Here is a 23,792-nt window from a genome sequence, read left to right on the forward strand (position 1 = left end):
ACGTTGATGACATTGGTCTGGATAAAAGGCATGCCATGCATTGTTCAAAATAATTTACCATATTATTTGTTTGCCAAGGACCCTGAGAGCTATACCAGCAGTAGCGTAGCTACTGGCAGGGCCTCCCTTGCTGGACAGGTCAAAGGGTAGGCATCAGACGAAGAGAGACACCAAAAACTGATGCTGGAAGCAGCGTCATCAGTAGCGACTTGAAGCACAAAGCAAATGATGCTTGAGATGGTTCAAGTTCGTATAGCAACAGGAGTGACCAGAGTGGTTTGAACAGCTGCTGTACTGCGATGTGGAAAGCAAATGGAAAAACTACCACATTATCACTTTTCCTGGATAGTCTCTTTCCAAAAACAGAGATACCATGTATGCGAGATGTTTCCTCTGGAGACAGAACAATCCGGAGGTATACTACTCCCCCCATCGGAGGAAATGAGGAAGGGAAAGGCTACAGGAGATTATGATGTACCTGGAGATGTGCTCAAGTTACTGGGAGAAGGTGGTTTGAAAACACTGACAAAACTAATGAACACCATATATGAAATTGGAGAGTGGCCCAACGACTTTACAGAAGTTACAATGATTGCCTTAAAGAAAAAGACGAAAGCTACAAAATGCAGCGACCATCGCACAATAAGCCTTATTGCACATACGGCAAAGATAATAGCAAAGATACTTAAAAGAAGAATTGAAAGGAAAATAGAGGATGTACTTGGAGAAGATCAGTTTGGATTTAGAAGAGGAAAAGGAACCAGGGATGCAATTGGGATGATGAGAATTATAGCGGAACGAACTTTGGAGATAGATGAAGAACTGTGTGTTTGCTTCATAGACTGGCAGAAGGCATTTGACCGGGTAAACTGGACCAAATTAATGCAGATCCTGAAAGAAACAGGTATCGATTGGCATGAAAGAAGATTGATTAGCAAATTGTACATGGATCAGAAAGTTAGAGTACGACTGGACAGGGGGGAGACAGGAAGTGTGCAGATTGGAAGAGGAGTTCGACAAGGATGCTGTTTATCACCAATTCTGTTCAACTTGTACAGCGAATGCCTTACCAAGGAAGCTCTGGATGGGCTCGGTGACTTCAAAGTAGGAGGGCAAATTATTCAAACTGTGAAATATGCAGATGACCTTGTGTTAATGGCTAAGGAAGAAACTGTGCTACAGGGCATACTTGATAGACTAATTGAAATTGGGAGGTGCTATAGCATGGAAACGAATGTGGAGAAAACAAAAGTAATGAAAATTTCGAGACAACCAACCCCAGTCACAATAAAGATAGACCAAAAACAACTGGAGAATGTGAAATGTTTTAAATATTTGGGTAGCTTGTTAACAGATGATGGAAGGTGTACTAGTGAAATTAAATCCAGGATTGCCATGGCAAAAGCTGCATTTAGCAAGAAGAAGAATCTTTTTACCAGCAAATTGGACTTAAATTTGAGGAAGAAACTAGTGAAATGCTACATTTGGAGCATAGCTCTGTATGGGGCTGAAACATGGACACTTAGGGCAGTAGATCAGAAACATCTGGAAAGTTTTGAAATGTGGTGTTGGAGAAGGATGGAGAAGATCAGTTGGACCGATTATGTGAGAAATGAAGAAGTGTTAATTAGAGTCAGTGAGCAGAGGAATATCCTACACGAAATAAGAAAACGGAAGGCTAATTGGATTGGTCATGTTTTACGCAGAAACTGCCTTCTAAAAGAAGTTATTGAAGGAAAGATAGAGGGGCGGATAGAAGTGACAAGAAGACGAGGAAGAAGATGCTGGATGACCTTGGGGACAGAAGAGGATACTGTCATTTGAAGGATAAAGCTCTAGATCGCATTAAGTAGAGGAATTGTTTTGGAAGAGACTGTGGACCTGTCATCTGACAGATTACTGATGATGATGATGATTAGTTAGGAAAAGAAACAACTAAAGATTATTTAATCTTCAAGTATATATAAATAATGTAGCACGTGGTAGCGTAGTTGGTTGAGGGGCTATGCTACAAGCTGGAAGTTTGCGGGTTCAAGTCCTGATGAGGTCATTGGATTTTTTTCGATTGACCTAATCCTTCCAGCCGCACTATGGCCCTGGGGCCGACTCAGCCTCCAACAGAAATGAGTACCAGGAATTAATGAAATAAATTTCCTGGGGAGTAAAACACGGCCAGTGCGTAAGGCTGACAACCTTACCGCCATCTTTGAGCTGATTGTCTAGATAATGTGGGACCCTCAACGTCTCACAACCCTATGGGCCTTCACAGCCTGTTACAAGGATAGCTTTACTTTTACTTTTTTTATATATATAAAGTAACATTGAGGTATGTTTACCTTCAGCATTCAGCTGTTTCAGGATTGCTAAGCAGCAATAACAGTGTGTAACCTGAAACACTTGTGTAATTTCTTATGAACTTAATTGTGTGAACATAATGCAGTGTGTAAAATTACTCGGAGGAGGAGGAGGAGAAATGGCAGTTGTGTGTTTTTGAACTTAACATTGAACACATACGTAACCTTTTATGAACTTAATACAATGTTTGAAAGTGTTAAAAAGAAATTTAAGCATTTAATACAGGGTGTAAAAGTTTTGAGAGGTGTAAAAATGGCTGATCCATGTGAAGGAATCCTGAGAAACCATAGAAGAAATGCTAATGAATCATTAGGGAAGAAATGAAATAGACTAATTGACAAAAATTAAACTCTGAGACATTGAAAACCGACAGAGAACGTTGAAGAAAAAACGTGATTGACAGTGAGAGGAAGAGTGAAATGCTGTAGGACTCATCAGTTGTGAGTAATGAGAGTTTTCTTTGTCTTGTTCCATCACCACAATAAGTAATATGGATACACCATATATTCATCATTTTTAATATGTTTCAGCTCATTGAGCAATCATCAGGTATTTCACTTGTTTACATACACCTGTGTTGGTCTGCTAGTATTCATAACATTCCTACAGGCAGAAACAAGGAGAAAAACATAATCACATGTTCAAAAACCAACAAACACATACCACATCAATACACGGTAGATAAAAACCCACTTCCACTCAACATATAAACAAGAAACATGTATATTCTGATAAAAGTTGTGGTCACTTTCTAGGCAAGGAAGACCCCCAAAGAAATAAACCAGCAGAAGAACTAAACACAACCACTACACCCAGATAAAAACTTTATAAAGCCTTTACAAACACATCATTTTTAATTTTAGTGATATAACATTTTAACTATTAATATTTAATCTTAACAGCACCTTTCCTATATATAACAGCATTACATATTACTAAAAGAACAGTATTCCAATATGTACTCACTAGGCCAAGGTAGGGATACAAGCAGATCAATACAGGTGTATGTAAACAAGTCAAATACCTGATGATAGCTCAGTGAGCTGAAACACGCTGTAAAAAAGACTAGAAGAATATGGTGTATCCATATTTCTTGTTGTGGTGATGGAACAAAACACAGACAATATGATGCTAAAATATATTATTTCTAACACGGGAGAGCATAACACAAGAAATATATGTTACAACTGTGGGTAGTGCAATGCAAGTTATTGGAGAAATGAGTTAAACACATGGAATAAATGCACTGCTGTCATGATGGAAAGGTTTCACGCAACTGACTGTCTGAGTCACCCACTGTATTACAAGAATACAACTCAGCAGTCACATTGACATTGATGGATGCATAAATTAAATCACCACTTGGAAATTGTCCATGATGTTTTGGGATACATGGCCATATTTACCACTTGAGCTCATTGCTGTGTCCAGATGAGGCAAATAAGCCAGGATATGGTCAACTTTATATTTACAGATCTGCTGAAGCTGCAGCAGATCAGCTCGAAAACCTGTCAAACCAAGTCTTTGTTGTGAAAGTAATGCAATGATTGGACAAGATGCTGAAACAGGTAACCCAAAAACCAATCAGACCAAGAGTGCGGCCAGAGTAATGCTGTGACAAGTTAATCTATTTGCTGAGTCATATAAATAAATGCATTAAATAACCCAGGCCAGTCCGGCAGTGAATGTGATCATGATATTTATGGAGGACCTGGACTTAGACAAGAGAAATATAATGCGCCTATGTCAAGAATGGAGGTTACTGCAGTATGTATTGGAGAAAACAAACCACATACAAGAGACATAAGCATACACGTATATCCCACAGGTAACTGCTGTAAGAGTATGTTGCCACTAAACAAGAATGGTCCTGCAACCTGTGACTCATCAGTCACATGAGCAGTGAAACATCAGCCCTAACATATTGTTAGCATTTTGCCAAATGCTTATCTGCTTACATGAACTACATGGGAGTTTATACTGACAGATTAGTTTCCCATGGCCTAGCTCAGGGGTCGGCAAACTACGGCCCGCGGGCCAACTCCGGCCCGCCGCCACTTTTTGTGCGGCCCGCGCACTAAGAATGGATTTTACATTTCCAAACTCTTAAAAATGTCAAAGTGGGATAGTATTTCATGAAATTATTAGCTCTATTATTATTATAATTATTATAATATGAGTTTAATATTTCTGCGTCTATGAAGCTTTATTTATAGGAAGAAACCTACGTTTTTTCGAACATATTGTCTGTGGATGATTACGCACTCCAACAGCCGACCTTGAGTTGAGGAGTTGCGAGAATTGCCGTGTGTGCCGCTCCTATAGCTTCCCATTTGCACGTTCCTTCGTGGCCCGAGCTGTGATGACACGCAGTGTTACAAATGCCACGTGTATCGCTGTTCTGTGTCATTTTAATACCAGTGGATATCCATCATGTCACTGTCGAAACCACAAAAGAAGAGAAAAGTATACTTGGAATGTCGTGCTTTTAAGGCAGAGTGGAGTGAGAATTATTTTGTTACTGAATTAGATGGCAAAGCATTGTGTTTATTGTGCAGTGATACTATAGCTGTACTAAAAGAGTACAATATACGTCGGCATTACCAGACTAAGCATTCGGCACAGTATTCCCAACTCACAGGGAAGGAACGGTCACAAAAATTAGAAACTTTAAAATGGAGTATTTCATTACAACGCAGTTTCTTCACGAAAATGAAAAATGGAAATAAGGCTGCAAGTAAAGTAAGTCTGCGAGTAGCTCATTTGTTAGCCAAGGAAGGAAAACCCTTTACTGATGGTGAGTTAATTAAATCGTGTTTGATTGTAGCAGTTGAAGAAATGTGTCCAGAGAAAATGGATTTATTTAATAATATCAGCCTTTCCACGAGAACAGTTGCCCGAAGAGTTGAGGACATTGGTAGCAACATCACTAACCAATTAATTAACAAGGCAAATGATTTCGAGTGGTTTTCCTTAGCTCTTGATGAGTCGACAGACATTACAGATACTGCTCAATTGCTGCTGTTTATTCGAGGAGTCAATGCTGACTTTGAAGTGACTGAAGAATTAGCTTCTATGAATAGTCTGCGTGGAACAACTACAGGCGAAGACATTTTCAAGGAAGTTGAGGAAATGTTAACGAAGTACAATCTGAAGTGGAATCAGCTAAAATGTGTGACAACTGATGGTGGTAAAAATATGTCTGGAACAGGTAAAGGCTTAGTTGGAAGCATTTACACAGCTTGTGAAAATGCAAGGTGTACAAGGCCTATGGTTATTCATTGTATCATTCACCAGCATGTACTTTGTGGCAAATATCTTAATCTGTCGTGTGTTTTAGAACCAGTCGTGTCAACGGTGAACTTCATTCGTTCTCGTGGGCTGAACCATCGTCAGTTCCGTGATTTTCTGTCAGAAGTGGAAGCCGAATATCCTGACTTACCCTACCACACAGCAGTTCGATGGCTCAGCAGTGGTAAAGTTTTATTAAGATTTTTTGAACTCAGAGCAGAGATTGAAATTTTTCTCAATGAGAAAAAACGCCCTCAACCACTATTATCGAACACTGAATGGCTTTGGAAATTAGCTTTTGCTGCTGATATCATGGGATTTCTTAATGGATTCAACTTGAAGCTACAAGGCAAAACAGTGCTAATATGTGAAACTTATACTGCGGTAAAATCATTTCGACGACAACTGGCTTTGATTGAGTCACAAATCATGTCAAGCTGTTTCGTGCATTTCCCATGCTGTCAAACATTAAAAGAAGAAGTGGATTCCCCATTCCCGCACGAATTTGCAGGTGATATATTTTCTGAGCTCAAAAAACAGTTCCAGCAATGTTTTTCGGATCTTGATGCAAGTGCAGAAGACATTTCCAGATTTGAAAATCCATTTAACTGTACAATTGAGGAACTTCCACCTAACCTTCAATTGTAAGTGATTAATCTGCAGTGTGATAACATGCTAAAAGGCAAATTCCAAGAGAACAATCTAACAGAATTCTATAAGTGTCTTCCAAGTGATGAATATGGTGAATTAAGATCATATGCTCGAGGTTTGATCTCTGTATTTGGTAGTACCTACCTGTGTGAAAAGACATTTTCAAAGATGAAATATGTAAAATCTCAATACAGGTCAGCATTAACAGACGAACATTTGCAATCAATTATGATGATAGGGAGTACTAACTTTGACCCCCAATTTGAAGAAATGTTATCTAAAAAAAAAAATTTCATTCATCCCATTAGTAGCCTAAAGCTGTGTTTCAAACAATGATTGTAGTTCCTTTTGTATTTTTATTATGTTACATTTTCACCAGTAAATTTGAGAAAACTTGTTTTTTGACCTGTTATTTTAACTGTACCAACCTTTAAAGATCCTCGAGTTTGCCTCTTGGCCCTCAGAGTGTAATGTATTTTATATTTGGCCCTTTACGAAAAATCTTTGCCGACCCCTGGTCTAGCTGATTGTGCCCTTGCCAGTGAAGGCCAGATCTTTTCCTGTCAGTTCCACAGATTCGGTAATGAGTTCATGGACAAATTCTATGCTATATATGAAGCTTTTTTATATATTCATTGTCAACTTTAGCAATGTCAACTTGTTTGCACAGACTTTGCAAATCTAAGTTGTTGAAGTTGAAGTGTGACAGTCTTTGAGCTCCATTGTGAGGCAAGAATTCATGTTTATGTCTCCTGACACATACGCATTTGTTGCAAGGTGACTTGACACTTGTTTGTAGCCAGTGTGTGTGCTCCTTATCAGTTTACACAACCTGCAGGAATGCCCACGTTATGATAAAACCCAACTTGCCATTTTCATGACGTTGCAAAGTGTCCTAGGGCTATGATCAGTGCAGCATGACTAACATGTGGCACTCCTTCATGATATAGAGATAGACAAGTCTATTTAGTTGCCTCAATTTTACCTACCTGCTTGAGTCATTTTAACCATGTTGTAGCTGTAAGGATGGATTGGCTCACATACTTCTCCTGTTGTTGATTTTTAACACATCATTGTGCAACTTTTTTAATTAAATTTTAGCCACTGTTAGGAAGGCCTCTCTACAATCTGACAAGTGTATAATTAATTTTAACTTTATACTGAATTAGGTAAAGGAACTGAGATAGCGTAATTGGTATAGCAACTGGCTGCAGGCTGAACAACCAGGGGGTCGGAGTTCAAGTCCCGATGTGGGAAAGAATTTTCACTACTCCATGTCATCCAGACCAACTCTGGGGCTCACCCAGCCTCCTATCCAATGGGTACCAGGGACTATTTCCCTGGGGGTAAAGCAGCAGGGGCATGAAGCTGACCACTCACCTCCACCTAGGGCCAAGGTCAAGAGAATGCGGATCTATATATCTTCTCCCCCATGTGCCTTCATGGTGTAGTGCTTAATTAGTTAAACAGAGGGACAACTTTACTTTTTTACCTTACTGAATTAGTTAACGAATGTTTTAATGTTTGATTCTTATCCATGCATAAATAACCATAGACACTGAAGTGCCTATACACTCACTCACACTATAGACAGGACATGTAGCTTGGATGGGGGGGACAAGAAAGCCTTTTGTTGGGGAAACGTCTTGATAAGTGGCCACTTGGAAGACTGAGGAAGGGATTGGAGAATAACATTAGAAGAGTTGGACTGTAAAGCAGGCAAGTGCATGGAGGTAGCTCAGGATCATGTCCAGTGGTAGGCTTTGGTATTAGCAATGATTTTCCTTCAGGTTCTTCTGTTAAAGAGTGAGTGGGTTAGTTACTCTGTCATCTTAGCGGCCTCCATAGTCTAGATGTAACATTCCCACCTCATGACTCATGGTACGTGGGTTCAAATACCTGGCAGAGGTCATCGAATTTTTAAGGGCAGAAAAATTCAGGGAACAAGTCCTCCGGGAAGGACTTTAAGCTGTGTGTCCCGTGTCGTAACTTTACGGCACGTAAAAGAACCTCATATCCCCAAAGGGGATCACTGAGCCAAATTCCAGGACGTTTCCCGCCCAACAATAGTCTTTAAGGCCTCTGATGGATGGGGGAAGCATTATAGATACCGCTAAGCAAGTGGCCGAACTCGCTTGCTCAGCGGGACTGATGGTACGCACCATTTATTGGTAGGGTATAGAGACTGGTAGAATATCATAGAGGGAAACACAATAGATCAAACTGGTCATGGTGCATGGGGAAACCCACCCTCTCTAAATAACTAACTAACTGCTCTGTCATCTTAATGTCCACACTTTACACCCATGTGACATAGTGTGTTATAGAAATTGTGAACTTGTTTACAGTCGTTAAATTTTGATTGTGGTGTTATGGCATTGTGTCTGTTTTAACTTCCAGAATTTTGGTTGTAGCCTTTACTTGTGCAGCCCTAAGATGTATCATGAAGTTGTTCTCTGGGATAAAGAGGAAGATTGACAGAGCCAGCCACCAGGTTGTCCATCTCACATTGGCTAGAAAAGTGTTGACCAGGTTAGATCCATGTCATATCTTGACATGTATGTCCAAGGATGATCTGGAAGCACTGACACCAGTTGTGAGAGACATGGCCAGTGCAGTGAATGGGAGTTTTAAAAAGGAGGAGGACAGTTTAGTTACAGATGGATGGAAACTTGATGTGATGGGTGTGCAGAGGTATGTAAATATATTCATCATGGGAAGACAGTTTTCTACTCTGGTATCTCATGCACCAGCCAGCAGGAGAATGGAAAGGTCCTGATAACCCACCCTCTCTCTCTTACCCTTCTCTGTGAGAAAGTTTGTGTTCCAGAACCTGATGGCAGCCTATCCTCTCCAAGTTTTAACCACTGAGGAAAATACATCGTGTGATGTCCTATGCATTTCCTCATCAGATCAGTAGCTTGTTTCTGTGTACCATGTCATTTGGCTTGTTTTGCTGAGGCACCATGCAGTTTCTTCCCTTCCTTTGCACACAGATTTTGCCTTCCTCTAAGCTTCCACTAACCTCATGTGATGATTTCTTAGAATGCTGCTATGGATACCTGTGTTTGAGGTTTTGTTCCCCATCAGACATTCCTGCATTTTCATTGGAGCAAACTGCAACAGTTCAAAAGCCCCAAATCATGACAGCAACAATAAGTTTCTTCAGAGAAACTGCTGGACGCCAAATTTTATATTTCTTTTTATATAAAGAGGTATTGACATATCTGTGAAAGAAAATGGTCTGCAATGCATGCTAAAAATTGCCTCATTTCATCAATTAATATGCAAGGATTTAATAATAAAGAAATTGAAAATTTGGAGGAAATTTTGCTTTACTCATATGTATATCTTCCAGTAAATTGGAAAACATAAAAATTTATGGTGGTGTACTTGAGACATAATTCAGTTTTGATTTGGTATTGAGAAACCCATTATTACTGTGCAGAAATAAAAAAGTTTTGATTGAGATCATTATTAAGTTTACACAATGGTGTGATTACAAGAAAGTTGAGAAATTGTTCTTGTTTGTAGGTACCTGCATATTCTGGAGCTTCTACCCCTTCAGCACACACCAGGAATTCTGAAGTCATTATTGGTTGTCAGTATTCTAGCGTTGGCAATCACATTTGAGAGATCAGACATATCAAGAGGAGAACAGCTGTCCAACATCAGGAGCTTATTATACAGACATCTTCTGTTAGGTGAAAAATCCTCAATTATTTCAGTGTTAAAAACTATTGTAATGCCCATCGAGATTTCGATGGCGAGTCTCATCACTGGTTATGTAAACTTCAGGTATCTCCTGACTTATGCAATTTTGACTTAATGCAAATTTCATATGGCACTTCAATTTCATTTTGTAGAGAAGTTGAAGAAATGATGAAATTATTTGTCTAAAACGAAAAAAAAAATCAAATTTTTAATGATTAAAGTGAAAGATATTAAATATAATTGAATTATATATTTTTCAGTGAAAATCAAAGAAATTGAAACCAAAGAAGTAACAACAGTTTTACATGACAACTCTTTGTTTACACATTAAGTACAGTGTAATTATAACATCAAGCTTTAAATGCCAACAGAGTGAACACAAAGGTGAGATTGCAGTAAGGTAAGGTAAAGTAAAGCTGTCCCTCTAACAGGCTGTGGAGGCCCATAAGGTTGTGAGATGTCGAGGCCTCCACATCTTCTAGACAGTCGGCTCACACATGGCAGTGATGTCAGCCTGACACGCCAGCTGCCCTTTACCCCCATGAAGATTCCTGGTACCCATTTCTATTAGAGGTTGACTTGACCCCAGGGCCATAGTGCAGTTGGAAGGATTAAGTCAATTGAGAAAAGCAATGACCTCATTGGGAATCAAACCCGCAACCTTCCGGCTTATAGCATAGTGCCTCAACCAACTATGCTACCACATACCCTGAGATTGCAGTACTACATGCTTATATTGAGTGGCCCTAATCAAAATGTCCCAGATAGATAACTATAAAATAAAACATGCGTGGCTATATGTTATGATATTTTCAGGAAAAATTATCATTGTTTTCATGTACTTTGAGCTAATGGTTTGATGTGTAACCAGGAGGTCATAAGAGAGGCCTGAGAAGTTTTTTGAACTTCAATGAGAGTCAGTTGCACTTTGCTTCCAATGGCACACCATACCTGGATGTAGAGATATATGTTGCATCAATCTGGGAATTAAGTGGATAGAGTAACAAATCCATAAGCATCCCAGCTGAAGTGTGGAATATGAGGTTGTAAAGAAACATACAAATTATGGACTGTTCTTCATTATAGGTCTCCTGGACAGCCCTGGTCTGCCTGATCTCTCTAGTTATCTCAGTATTGGACAGCTTGCAAACTGGCTGACAAATCTGGACCTGCCTTTATCTAGAGACCTGCAATGTCTCCTGTTCCAGCGGCTATTTGAGTCAAGCTTAAGTTGCAGTTCCACCCTGCACCAGCTGCAGGATGAAATGCCAGTACTGCAGAAGCAGTCCAGCCAGTGGCCTCAAGATATGAAGACTCTGGGAACAGCTGTTGCCCTCCTTCAAGTTCTAAACAAGGTAAGAAGCATTTCAGAAATTATTTTGTAGTCTGCTGTTTTTATTCTGTGAGGAAATGTAGCAGTGTCATCATGTGCATGTCTCTCCTCCTCTCTCACCACCTGCCAGTAACTTATGAGCCAGGAGATAGATTTTCATGAACCTTTGGCATGAACATGATGCAACTAGAACCCAACCCACCTGGCAACGGTAAGAAATTGTGAGGTGGGCGTCACATTAATGCACTTAATGAAGGATCCTGATATTCTGTGTAATACTGAAGATTCAGAAATTGAACACCATTTCCTAAGTGTTCCTTTGGTTTTTTTTTTGGAGTGGGGGTGTTAAATAAAAACTATAAAACAGCAGTGTGACAGCAAAATGAAATAGATATTTGATCTTCTGTTTTTATGGCTAATGAAGTACTGGACTATGTAAATTATTAGAGAGATAAATCTTGTTGACATGGCATCTATTCAAAGAATTTAGACTGTAAACCTGTACATGTGGAAATCATGCATAGAAATGTATCGCTAAATTGTAAAATTTTGTGCTGTATTGTTCACGTATTCAGACACATAAGAATGGAAGCAGGCATCAGACTTTTCACAAAACTTCTTTCCATTGGGGATGCATGTTGGGTGAACTGCAAGCTTAGGCATATCATGTGCTAACTGGGGTATTTGGGACCTAAACATCATAGATGAGAGAGGCTAACTATTCATACCCGGGTTGTGGGGGGAAGGGAGTTCACAGTCCTGCAAGGCAAATGCTATGATATTACTTTGAATATGGCCACAAACCCTTGCAGATCCTTCCCAAGTCATAATATCGCAATCATCCTCCCATTTAACAACATGTTCCTCAGCTACCTGACATGGCATGTTGAATATATCAAACAGACTACAATGCCCTATCTTCATTATGCCACTGAACATACTTGAAAATGATTGAATTCTTATTATCGTAATTTTTTATTCTTTCATTTCTGGGCAACTGCCTCTGTGGTCAGTGTTCCTGCCTACAAATCCAGAGGTCCCGGGTTCGATTCCCGGCGCTACCAGATTTTCTGAGAAGTAGTAGGTCTGGAACGGGCTTACTCATTCGTGCGAGGATAATTGAGGAGCTGTTTCAAGGAAATAGTGGCTCCAATCTAGAAAACCGAGATTAACAGTGTAATTGACCCACTCAGTGAGACTTCAAGCCCCACATGTTTGTCGTCACTTTTTGCCGCCTTCCTCTCTCCGTTCTCCTCTCAGACGCCCCCTTATAACTGTCGAGCCACGTCCCTTTTGCTGGCTACTGCTGCTGTTAGGTTGCGGCTACGGCCTGCTTGGTTCTCCTCGCTCGTCCTCCTTACCACCTCCTCTTTTTGTCAATTAAATGGGTAGAAGATTGGGCACCAGTAAACTTATGGAATTCGTTTAAAATTCTATGAAGGACAGAGGGGATGATTTGTAAGAGGATGCTGTTTTTGAGATGCTAGTTCAAGTGGCAGAGCTAAGAATCAATCTCAGGTCGTTTAACTGGGCTTCGCTCAGGTAGGGGGAGGTGGAACTCTCGATACTACACACACACACACACACAACACTTATTCACAAGCCACGTTATTAAAACTGTTGTCAGTAGTGGACACCGCTAATGCACTAGATTGAATTTGCTCTCTTTACTTAAGAATCACTCCGCTTGTTGCAAAGGTACTTGCATGGCAGGATGACTAGTCGATAGGTATCTACCCCACAGTTTATCTAATCACAGAGGCTGTAACTTAGAAAATTTGTAACAGAATTAGTTGGTACTGAATTTGGATCCGAATAGTTTGCGAGCCGGAATATGACTCTCAGCAGAATGCCTTCTCCTCGAAACTCGGAGCTCTGACTGTTTCCTCTTGGTCCACAAGTCACTCCCAAAATCTCGAGGATTGGTCACTTTGAAATCTAGGAGTTCACTTAATTAACTGTTCCCCCAATCCATTTAAGGATTACAGGGAATTTAGGTGCTAAAGGCTTAACGTAAATCTTGTCAGTAGCTTGACAAATGTTACGCTTGGCTTGGGTTGTGGAAAATCCCATGTTTTCAGTTATGGTGTTCAAAATTGTCACATATTGTATTCTCAAAGGTCACAGACAAGTAAAATTTCGTGTAACTTTCTAAGGAGCCAAGCTGCAGGTGGCCTTCCTGTTTCACTTCGCATCTGCGTTGACCAGTCGTTTTTCTTTTTTTCTTTTCATTTGAGAGTTTGGGCTAAAACTCTTTCTTGAGGGCAAGAAATAGCCTATGTACCTCTCGTCCATTTGCTGTATGTTACAAGTAAACATAATCGAACATGTTAATTTACCTGGATGAAAACACGCTACTAAATTAAATCAAGCTGAGGTTTGCAGATCGGTTACAACGGCCATGGGGATCCATTGCACTTACCACACGACACCCTCTATCTGCAAAAAAAAATAGTTGGCACTAAGTTCGCTGACAAGCAGCAGTCACTCAATCAGTATAGTTCGCTTGCGAACGGCAGGCCACAGAGTTTGTTTTTTGTTCTTCTTCATTTCTGGGCACTTGATTTAAAGGACACATCTTAGAATTAAGCAAAACTAAACAAATAACATTTAGATCTATGTTAATGTTGAGTGCTATTAACAGCATGAAAATCCAGAAGATCAGTCGCTATGCCTGAAGTACCAGCGCAGACTTCTGCGAAGCATTGTCAGGATAATGGAACATCAGGATGGTGCAGCTGCTTCTCCAAGTGTTTTTGAAGGGTACAACTTGATGTTAATATGGTGTCTTCAAGAAGGAGACTCCAAGCAGCTGGAGAAGCTCACACCTCATCTCAGCACAGTTGTTGAGGCTTGTGTAAGTTGCTCTGAGCTTCTTGTAAATAGACCCAAAAAGTTTAGGCACTAAATATTTTATTTTAACCCCTTAGCTAACTCCATAGAGAACAGTTCTCCTTGAGAGACTAGTAGTCCCTCAACTATTCAAGAAGTTCCCCTGCATTTTGCAAAATCCAAAGGTTCATTAATGTGTTCACTAGACCCTCCTACTGATACCTATCCTGAGCAAGATTAAGTCAATCTACACCCTCTTCATATCCCTTCTAATATCTTCTCATCTATGCCTAGGTCTTCAAAGTGATTTTCTCCCTCCAAGCCCTCTGACCAAAACTGTCTGTTCAGTTCCATTTTCTCTTATACATGCCCCACCAATCTTGCCCTGATTCAGCATCTTAAAATATAATTTCTAATTGCAACACAGACAGAGTTACCAATTAACACATTGCGGACTGGTGGTTTAAACATTTAAATCACCCTGGGGACCGGTGTTTTTAACCTACTACCCTAACTTGTGCACTGTTCACTTTAAAAATTAATATAAAATCTCCTAATTAATTTTATGAACTGAAATTTTTGGAGAACACTTACCAGAGCTCCTAGAAGTGCTTGCGCGTGTGATATCTCTGGAAACATTCCCCTTTGTGAAGAGGCATTACGCAGAAGTTGCACATGTAGGCAGTTCTACTCTTCTTCTTGTGCTCTTCGCACACATGGCACTGCCTAGAAGGGTGTTTCTTCTTGCAGTATTCACTCTTCACAATTTTCACGAGAATATGTTTCTGCATATCACACGAGAGTCAGCCAGGGGGGTCTACTTGAGGCCTCCGGTGGGTGTGAACAGATGGCCCCGGCTGCACTACGTCTGTGTCTGACGCAGTTACTGCCGCCACCGTGACGTCAGTAGCCCAAGCTTTTGCCAGTTTCAACAGAAATGGTTTGTATTTCAAAGTAGAATTTCTGTTCACCTTTTTGAAAACCGTAAATGAATTGAAAATTGCGCAGTTTATAAGCCACAGTGCAACTTTCTTCGTCCATTTTACTGTTTTCCTAGGAAGGGAATAATAGGCCAAGAACTGGTCGGCCCTATCAACTCCTTTCATGAACATATTATACTCGGAAATACAAAGAGGCTTCTTTACTTGCCCGTGTCGTCTTTGAACATCGACCATGCTCGAATTGTGAATAGTGGAAACCATATTCACAATGCGAGTATCCCTCCAGGACTGAAGAAGAATGTCCCCCTTCCTCCTGAATGCGGTGTCGCCACGTTTCAGGCGTTTACATTCCTCTTTCAGATCTGGAGGGAGGCCTCTGTTCACCCTAATTGTACCACAAATACGTACTTTCCTTGAAAGTAGGTATTCTGCAGTTGCCACACTGTTGTAATAATTATCTTGATACACGTGATAATTTTGATCGAGATAGGGACCCAAAACAGAAACAATAGTTTCTTGCAATTTCTTGCCTTCAGCAGAATAAATTTCTAAATTTCCCGTATAGCCTGAAGTGCTTTCCGTGACAACACGAACAAGTAGGCCATACTTTGTGAGCTTCCCAGGATTATACGTTCGAATACGAAGCCTTCCTCTCCAAGGAATCACAGATTCGTCCAAAGACAGTTGTTGCTCTGGCTTATAAACTGTCTGAAATTTTTCAACCAAAATGTCTAATAAGGGCTGAATTTTGAAAAGCCTGCCCGTTGATTGTGGTTGCACTTCATTATTGTTGAAATGCAAACACCACCATATGTGTTCAAATCTCTTACGACTCATGAGTTTGCCGAAAATTGCAATTTCTAAAAATGGGTCACTTGACCAATAATCCTTCAAACTTTCTCTCTTCGTAAGCCCCATTAGAATGATTATAGCCAAAAATTTTTTTCATTTCTGTTGAAGTGACGTCCACCCACTTCAAAACGTTATTGGTTCTGTCATACACCTCATGGTGTTGGAGATAGTATCTGTTAGTTTCCTGACACAACAGCTCAAAGAAACTATCTCCAAAAAACAGTGACGCAACTTCAGACACGTCCGTTGGGTCCGATGGCATCTGCTTCACCCCCGGATCACCAGTAAACTTTCCCAAAGTGGGGGTTTTGTCCACTTTATCCCATGTAGCTGTCCCGACACTCGCACTTTCAACAGAGCTCTCACTTTCACTTGACACATTTTGGGCAGCCCTGTGGGCCCCGTCACTGTCACTGATAATGGCCTCGCTATCAGAAGACGAAGCAGTTGGCAAATCTGATAGCTCACCGGAGAACATATCTAATATTTCCTGTCCTCTGAGAGATCACAACTGCTTTCGTCTCTGAGCCATGTTGAACTGGTAGCTGCATGGTTCATACGTGCAAGCTTGGATTAGAACAAAGCCAATTTTGTTTAGGTTGTGACAGGAAATGACTCTGGTTGAGTTACTAGATAAGGCAGCAATCATTCCCGAGGTCATCTATGCAGTAGTTATGATTCAACGAAGCCACACAGCGATATATAGCGTTTTGCAACATAACATGACCGTAGAGGGCCATATGGCCCGACCGGTCCGCAACGCTTGGAAACATAGAGGGCCATATGGCCCCTCCGGTCCGCAATGTGTTAAGACATCAGAAACATACTGCCCTCTCCAGTGTCTACATTTTTCAGTATAATTTTGATACCTCCATCTCCTGCTGTACAGATGTCAAAATTGTACAGCAAATTGGTTCATCATCCATTCACTTGCGAAAGAGAAATTTGGAGTAGCTGCGTGATGAACAGAGTGAACTCAGATGTAGATTTAATAGTCTGGCACAGAGAAGATCAATCAGCATGGCCTACATACACTTCTTCCTCTGACTTGCACCTAAAGACACAGCTCCCTCAACAACATAACTTACCAGTTTGCCCCTTTAAAGATCCCAGGGCTTTCTGCTAAACTAAAAAAAATTATGCAAGTCAGATCTTTATTTCTGGATAGACACTTAACTCCTGCTAAAAAGTAACAGACTGGTCTATTTTGTATATCCAGTCAACCCTAGGAGAAGATACCCCAGTAAGGCATGACTTGCTTCATAGGGTAACTAACTAATTAACCACCCATCACTTACAGAGTGGAGATCAGAGTATACGACTGGACACCCAGGTTCAATTACATCTTGAGAGAGGTGGAATAGATGTATCTGGCAGTGGTTATTTTCGCAAAGTAATCAGCATTTGACTAATGTCTCAAAACTGAAGAACTATAAATAAACATGAATGTTTGCTGAAGCAGAAGTAGACAACATTAACATATATTCAGTCCACATTCATTTGTACATAAAGATACATGCTTACTCATACAGATGTTAAAATATGTAATTTATTGACTTTCTCTCTTCCCAGCTGTCTCAAATACGAAGCAAGGACTTGCCTACTCAGTCATCTTCCATCAAGAGTTCACTAGATCTTCTGGCAACATTGCTTCAGTATAAGTTTCAATTTAATGCTGTGTTGCCATCAAACTTCATTCACAGGGTGTGGAGTGAACTGGCAAACCAGGACATGTCTGCTGGTCTCAGCACAGTGGGTGGTTCTGAACACATGCAGCTTGTATTTGAAGCGGCAACAGAAAAAGAGTTGTATCCTATCTTACAGGACTTAAAAGTTATCACTGTAAGTGGTCTAAGATTTTATGTCACATGTACATTTATCTTGTGAGCTGGGATATCTCAGTTGGTATTGCAGTGGGCTGTACTTTGGATGGCTGGGAGTCAATACCTGGTAGGGGCAAGAGATTTTTCTCTTTTCCACAGTGTCCAGACTTCTTCTAGGCCCACCCAGCCTCCTATCCAGTGGGTGAGAAGATCAAGAATGGTGGAGCTCTATCTCCAGTCACCATACATTTCCATTGCATAGTGCTTAATTAAGCACAGGGACAACTTTACCTTACCTTGCCTTTACCATTATCTTAAACAACCACATGCAAATTACCATATCCATGGAAAATTGAATAGAAACATCTCCCAGTGCAGAGTTGTTTCGTACTTTTCTACAAGTGTTATATACTTACAGAATACCTCATTCATTCATCATGTTGAAATATTCTGTATAAATTGCGTGTAAAACGTGTATTGAGTGTATGTCATACCTTAAGTAGACAATCTTGTGGAAGAAAGGTCATACAAGGTGGTTCAAATATGACCGGGACTGATTTTTTTGTAAACAAGCCGCACTTCGCAGCAGCTGTGAGACCTTGCGAGAGTGAAGCCACAACCTCCACCCACTCTCCTGTTAGGGTTAGAACCTGTTCAGTCCTCTGGTAGTTGCTAGAGTGATGAGAGAACAGAAGCTACCGCAGAGCGTGGAACAACGCATTGTGATCAAATTCCTTGGCGATAACGTCCAGTCCACTGAAATTCACCACAGACTCCAACAACAGTATGGAGAAGAGTGTCTCTCACGGACCCATGTGTTTGAGTGGTGTAAGTGCTTCAGAGAGGGCAGAGAGCGCATGGAGAATGAACCGCATGATCGTTGGCCGCGAACATCCATCACCGAGCCAAACATTGATCGTGCAGACGTGCTTATTCGTGAGAATAGGCGCATCACTATTAAGGAACTTGGAGTAAGATCCGATCCAAGCGGAAGACAGGTGGAAAGCGGGTAGCCTTCCTTCAAGACAATGCACGCCCCAATATGACCAAAACAACAATGGAAACCCTCCGGAAATTGAAATGGAACCTTCTGACACATCCGCCATACAGTCCCGATTTGGCNAATTTTCAATTTCTGTCTGTTATGGCCCAAAGGTTATGTACAAGTAGATATGTTTTTTTTGGGGGGGGGGGTAATTTGGAATAAGTGTATCTAGACTTTAAGATTAAAAAATAGAAATAATGAAATGTGCTAGGAAGTGGGGTTTGCAAAGAAGTATAACGCCAGTAGTGAAGCAATCGCTTTGTAATCAGAATGTTAGCACGACAGCGTATTAACGCTGACATGGAGGAAGAGACTATATGAAGTGGGACATAAGGAACTAGGGCATTAGGAAGTCGCTGAGTCGGAGAGGGCGGTAGACCTGAAAGAGCCAACCCCCTTTCGATAAACAGCCAATGAGTGGGCCACACCGACCAAAATCACGTCAGGATGGGCGGGTGAATACACCCCAGGAACCCAGCGAGTCAGCAAAAAGAGAGTACAAAAACGCTGGAGGGATCAATCAGAAAAAAAGATTATTATTAATTGTCAATAGTGTGCTGCCGGAGGCTATCGTCGAGAGAAAGATGGCGATGAGTAGATATTGGGTGGAGGTGTGTGCCTGTTTCATCAGTACAAGTAAGTGGACCTACTTCATATAAGCCATGAACATTAAGTGCGATAATATTAAAGTGCAAACCCCCAGGAAGAGAAAGTGAGACAGAGGGATAGGATAGCCAATAGCAGGGTGACCGGAGTAGAACTAATGTATGTACGACAGGATAATAACCCAAATGTAATGCGAACTGACAAACGTCGGCAAATTGTGTATATAAGATGTATATAGTGATGTAGATGAATAGAATAGGATAGGAATGAGGTGTAATGTTAATTGAACCTAGCCTTCTCGCAAGTGTTACCATCCTCCCTGATGACTCCTGCACCTCCCCGAATCCTTCAGGAGAATTGCAAACTCAAGCCAAGGCGGCAGTTACGTCAGTTTATAATAAATTTCCCGAGCCTCCCCCCTGCAGCTGTACAATTTGGAGACAGCGGCGGGAATAGCCAAAGAGAGTTGGCTGACGGAGTGTATAAGTATTGTCTAACTACCCACCCCTTAGTCCTACGGCAGTCTAGTTACTTTCTAGTGCCAGCAGAATGATCTGTGTCACTGGAGATGATGCACTCTCAGAAGCATAGTAAATGCAGTTATACGTCACTCTCCTCCAGCTTGTTCATTGAAGTCAGGAAGGTTACTGGTTACAGGCAGGACAACTTGGAATTAATTCCTGACAGACCACTTCTGGGGTCTACCCAGTAGCCTTGCTATTGAGTATACAAGGGTAAAGTTGCCATTGTGTTAAGCTGACTGTGTATCTTCATCTGTTGCCAAGATCTTGAATGCATTGTAACCGTTCCTCCTTTCTTTCTCCTGCGCCTCCATCTGAATAGTAGTGCAGGGAGTGGTAGTCGATGGTGATCAGCCCCTCTGCTCCGAGGACCACTTTGACTCTGCCTTACCTGGTGTTGCTGCTGCTGAAGTTGCTAGGTCGTAGCTGGTTTCGGCTTGACCCGGCTCCACCACGTATTCCTTCAGTTGAGATTATTAGTGGTTGGATTTCAGGATTGGATCCCATAATATGGGCGCCAGCAAACAGCTAGAGGCTGTTTACAATTCGATAGTAAGTGGGGAAGGGGTGGGCATGTGGAAGCTGACAGTGGGTTTGACTAGCTAGTGGAAATGAGTCTCTCTTCAGGTCGAATAAGGGTCAGGCTCGGACAAGTGAGGGTGAAACACCTCTGATCAGCACTATGCACTTTACACCACAACACTTTATTGTTGTTCTTCCTAATGGCACTAACAGCGAAATTGACAGTGATGCAACTTATTAGGGGTCGCTAATGATCTGACACTCCCACTTCTGACTTACAGCTGGTAGAAACTGTCACTTCTCGAATTCTCGAAGTGTCTTGCTGCTGTAGTGCTATTTCTAAATTTCTAAAGAAACTCAGTGGGTTTCTTGAAGTATCACTTTCTGTTCTTTTGGAAAATACACCAGATGCTTGGATGTAAGGACTAGCAGATGTCCTTGTCCGTGCAAGTTTGGTCTATCTGCTCATCGGCTATTCATTGTTCTTACAGTATGTCTTAATTAAACCTTTGTTTTCTCCATAACTTCTTACTATTAAACTCTGTTAGCTACTGAAAAGAAAGGGGGGGGGGGAAGGATTTCGATGGTGCAGTTACAGCATGTAGCTTTACTTCACCATCCTGTATATGCTTCCATGTTGAGGTGTTTTGACACAAGGACCATTTATCCTGTTTAATTAAAGTAATTTTTTGCTGAAATCAATGTTCCATTTGCTATTAGATGATGTATGTGCATCTGGACAGCAAAACTCTTCCTTCATGCACAGAAAATTGAATTGCATTGTACAGCCTACTAATGGAGAAGCTGACAAATCATCGCCCTAGTACTGGAGTGTTCTGTCTCCCTTTTGTGTCAAAATGAGATAATACACTTTTCTAATTCTCTGTGCAAGGTTACATGATAGCATACTTGGTTGAGGCCCTATGCTACAAGCTGGAAGGTTGCAGGTTCAATTCCCAATGAGATCATTAGATTTTTTTCAATTTACTCAATTCTTCCAGCCGCACTGTGGTCCTGGGGTCGACTCAGCCTCTAGCAGAACTGAGTACCAGGAATCTTCCTGGGAGTAAAGGGCAGCAGGTGTGTAAGGCTGACAACCTTGCCACCATCTGTGAGCCAATTGTCTAGAGAATGTGTTAGCCTGAGCATCTCACAACCCTGTGGGCTTCCACAGCCTGTTACAGGGATAGCTTTACCTTATAATTCTTTGTATTCTGTTACATCATTATCACATATTTCCATGTGTTTACCATATTTGCAAGTGTAAAATTTCATAATGTGTTTTGTTCTAAGTCACATTTAAACTGCACTTAATTCCTGGACCTCAAACCCAGTTTCTAAAAAATTGGTACTGGTGGCCATAGTACACTCCAGTATTCAGGTGATGAAATGAGAGGTATAGGTGCTGCTAACAATCTCAGTGTTACATGCATCCTCTAATGTGTTTCACAGCAGATGTGTTGAAATGAGGAAAAATGTGGAAGATTTATCTTAATTCAGATGTAAATATAATATTGCATAATTACCTCTGTATTATACAAGGGCAAGTCGAAAAGTCTTTGCCCTTATTTTTTTTCAGCCACAATAATACATATACAAGGAAATGAAAATAAAGGCAGTGTTCTAAGTACCTTTGACTATTTTTCCACATAGTCACAACCCTGGTTCAGGCATTTGTCCCATCACACCACTAGTTTGGAAATGCAGCTGTTGTATAATTTGGCCTGTTGAGCACGGAACCACCGCTTGACAGCTGTTTTCTCGTCGTCAGAAATGAACCTCTGGCCTGGCAGGAACTTCTTCAGTGGACCGAACATGTGGTAATCACTGGGGGGGTGAGGTCTGGACTATACGGTGCATGCTCCATAATCTCCCATCCGAATGACTGCAGTCAGGTGGCAGTCCTGTTTGCCACATGAGGCCTGTCATCACGGAGGAGAATCACATCATCCATGAGAATCCCCGGGCGCTTTTTCCTGATGGCAGCTCACAGACGTGCGAGTGTGCCACAATAGCTGTCCACATTGATGATGGCAGGAGTGGTCCTCGGCGATCCCAGAAGACTGACCATCAACTTCCTGACAGATGGCATTTCGCGGAATTTCTTCGTGACAGGCGAACCGGGTTGTTTCCACACCATGCTCTGCTGCTTGGATTCTGGAGTGAAATGCAATACCCACGTTTCATCTCCGGTGACATTCAGATCCAGGAAGATCCACTGAAGAAGTTCCTGGCAGGCCAGAGGTTCATTACTGATGACGACGCCAAAACCGCTGTCTGGTGGTGGTTCCGCGCTCAACCGGCCTAATTCTACAACAGCGGCATCTCCAAACTAGTGGTGTGACAAGACAAACACATGAACCGGGGTGTTGACTATGTGGAAAAATAGTCAAAGCTACTTAGAACACTGCCTGTTTTTTTATTTCCATGTCTGTTCTAGGTGTCAGCGAAGTGCGGTGGAAAGGACAAGGTGAAATAAGAAGTGGTGATTATACAGTGTATTATTCCGGAGGTGAACGGGCTGAAAGAGGTGTGGCAATAGTGGTGCATAAAAGTGCAGTGAGGAGTGTTGTTAAGAAGATCGTTTGTAATGACAGAATTATTGCTCTGAAGTTAAAGGCAGAACCGGTAGATATACTGATTGTGCAAGTGTACATGCCAACATCAGAGTATGAAGATGATGAAGTGGAAGAAGTGTATGACACAATTGAAGAAATTCTTCAGGAAGATGGAAGAGGTGACACAAACAGCATCATATTGGGAGACTGGAATAGCATTGTTGGAGATGAACCATATCAGAATATTGTTGGATCACATGGACTAGGAAGATGGAATCACAGGGGTCAAATGCTTATTGACTTTTGTGAATGAAATGGACTGATTGTCACCAACACTTGGTTCAAGATGCCAAAGAGAAGAATTTACACATGGAAGGCACCTGGGATTGGAGGAGGCATCAGATGGACTACATCCTTGGGAAGCATCGATTCAGAAACAGTGTGAAGGATGTGAAGACGCTACCTGGGGCAGATATTGACTCTCACCACAACTTACTGGTTGCCAAGTTCTGAACCAGGTTGAAGAAAATTATAAGATTTCGAAAGTGCAGGCCCAGACAGGATTTGGAGAAGTTATATGCTCAAAGACAAAGCGTGCAAGAGACCCTAGAAGAGAAACTCGGTGCAATTAAAGGTGAAAGCGGAAATGCTGAAGCACAGTGGAACAATATAAAAGAATGCACGTTAGATACTATCAGTGATTTGGTTGGTAAAGTTGAGAAGATAGCAAGAAAACCATGGGTTACAC

At 41.2% G+C, this 23,792-nt stretch overlaps 2 protein-coding genes across 2 annotated transcripts in view; both read left to right on the forward strand.

Moving 5' to 3' along the window:
- Positions 1-23,792, forward strand: part of LOC111861294 — a 40,069-nt gene that overhangs the window by 11,064 nt on the left and 5,213 nt on the right. Inside the window, exons 7-11 of the mRNA XM_023845730.2 lie at positions 8,698-8,991; positions 9,832-10,001; positions 11,098-11,366; positions 13,989-14,201; positions 17,542-17,811. Coding sequence (XP_023701498.1) covers positions 8,698-8,991; positions 9,832-10,001; positions 11,098-11,366; positions 13,989-14,201; positions 17,542-17,811 — 1,216 coding nt within the window. The remainder of the gene's footprint in view (positions 1-8,697; positions 8,992-9,831; positions 10,002-11,097; positions 11,367-13,988; positions 14,202-17,541; positions 17,812-23,792) is intronic.
- Positions 5,063-6,587, forward strand: LOC117282007 (general transcription factor II-I repeat domain-containing protein 2-like). Its single transcript, XM_033750262.1, has 2 exons — positions 5,063-5,566; positions 5,696-6,587. Exons 1-2 carry the CDS (start codon positions 5,068-5,070, stop codon positions 6,292-6,294), a joined length of 1,098 nt encoding a protein of 365 aa, XP_033606153.1. The 5' UTR covers positions 5,063-5,067; the 3' UTR covers positions 6,295-6,587.

Source organism: Cryptotermes secundus, unplaced genomic scaffold (genome assembly GCF_002891405.2).
Source record: "Cryptotermes secundus unplaced genomic scaffold, Csec_1.0 scaffold132, whole genome shotgun sequence".
NCBI classification, from domain to species: Eukaryota; Metazoa; Arthropoda; class Insecta; order Blattodea; family Kalotermitidae; genus Cryptotermes; species Cryptotermes secundus.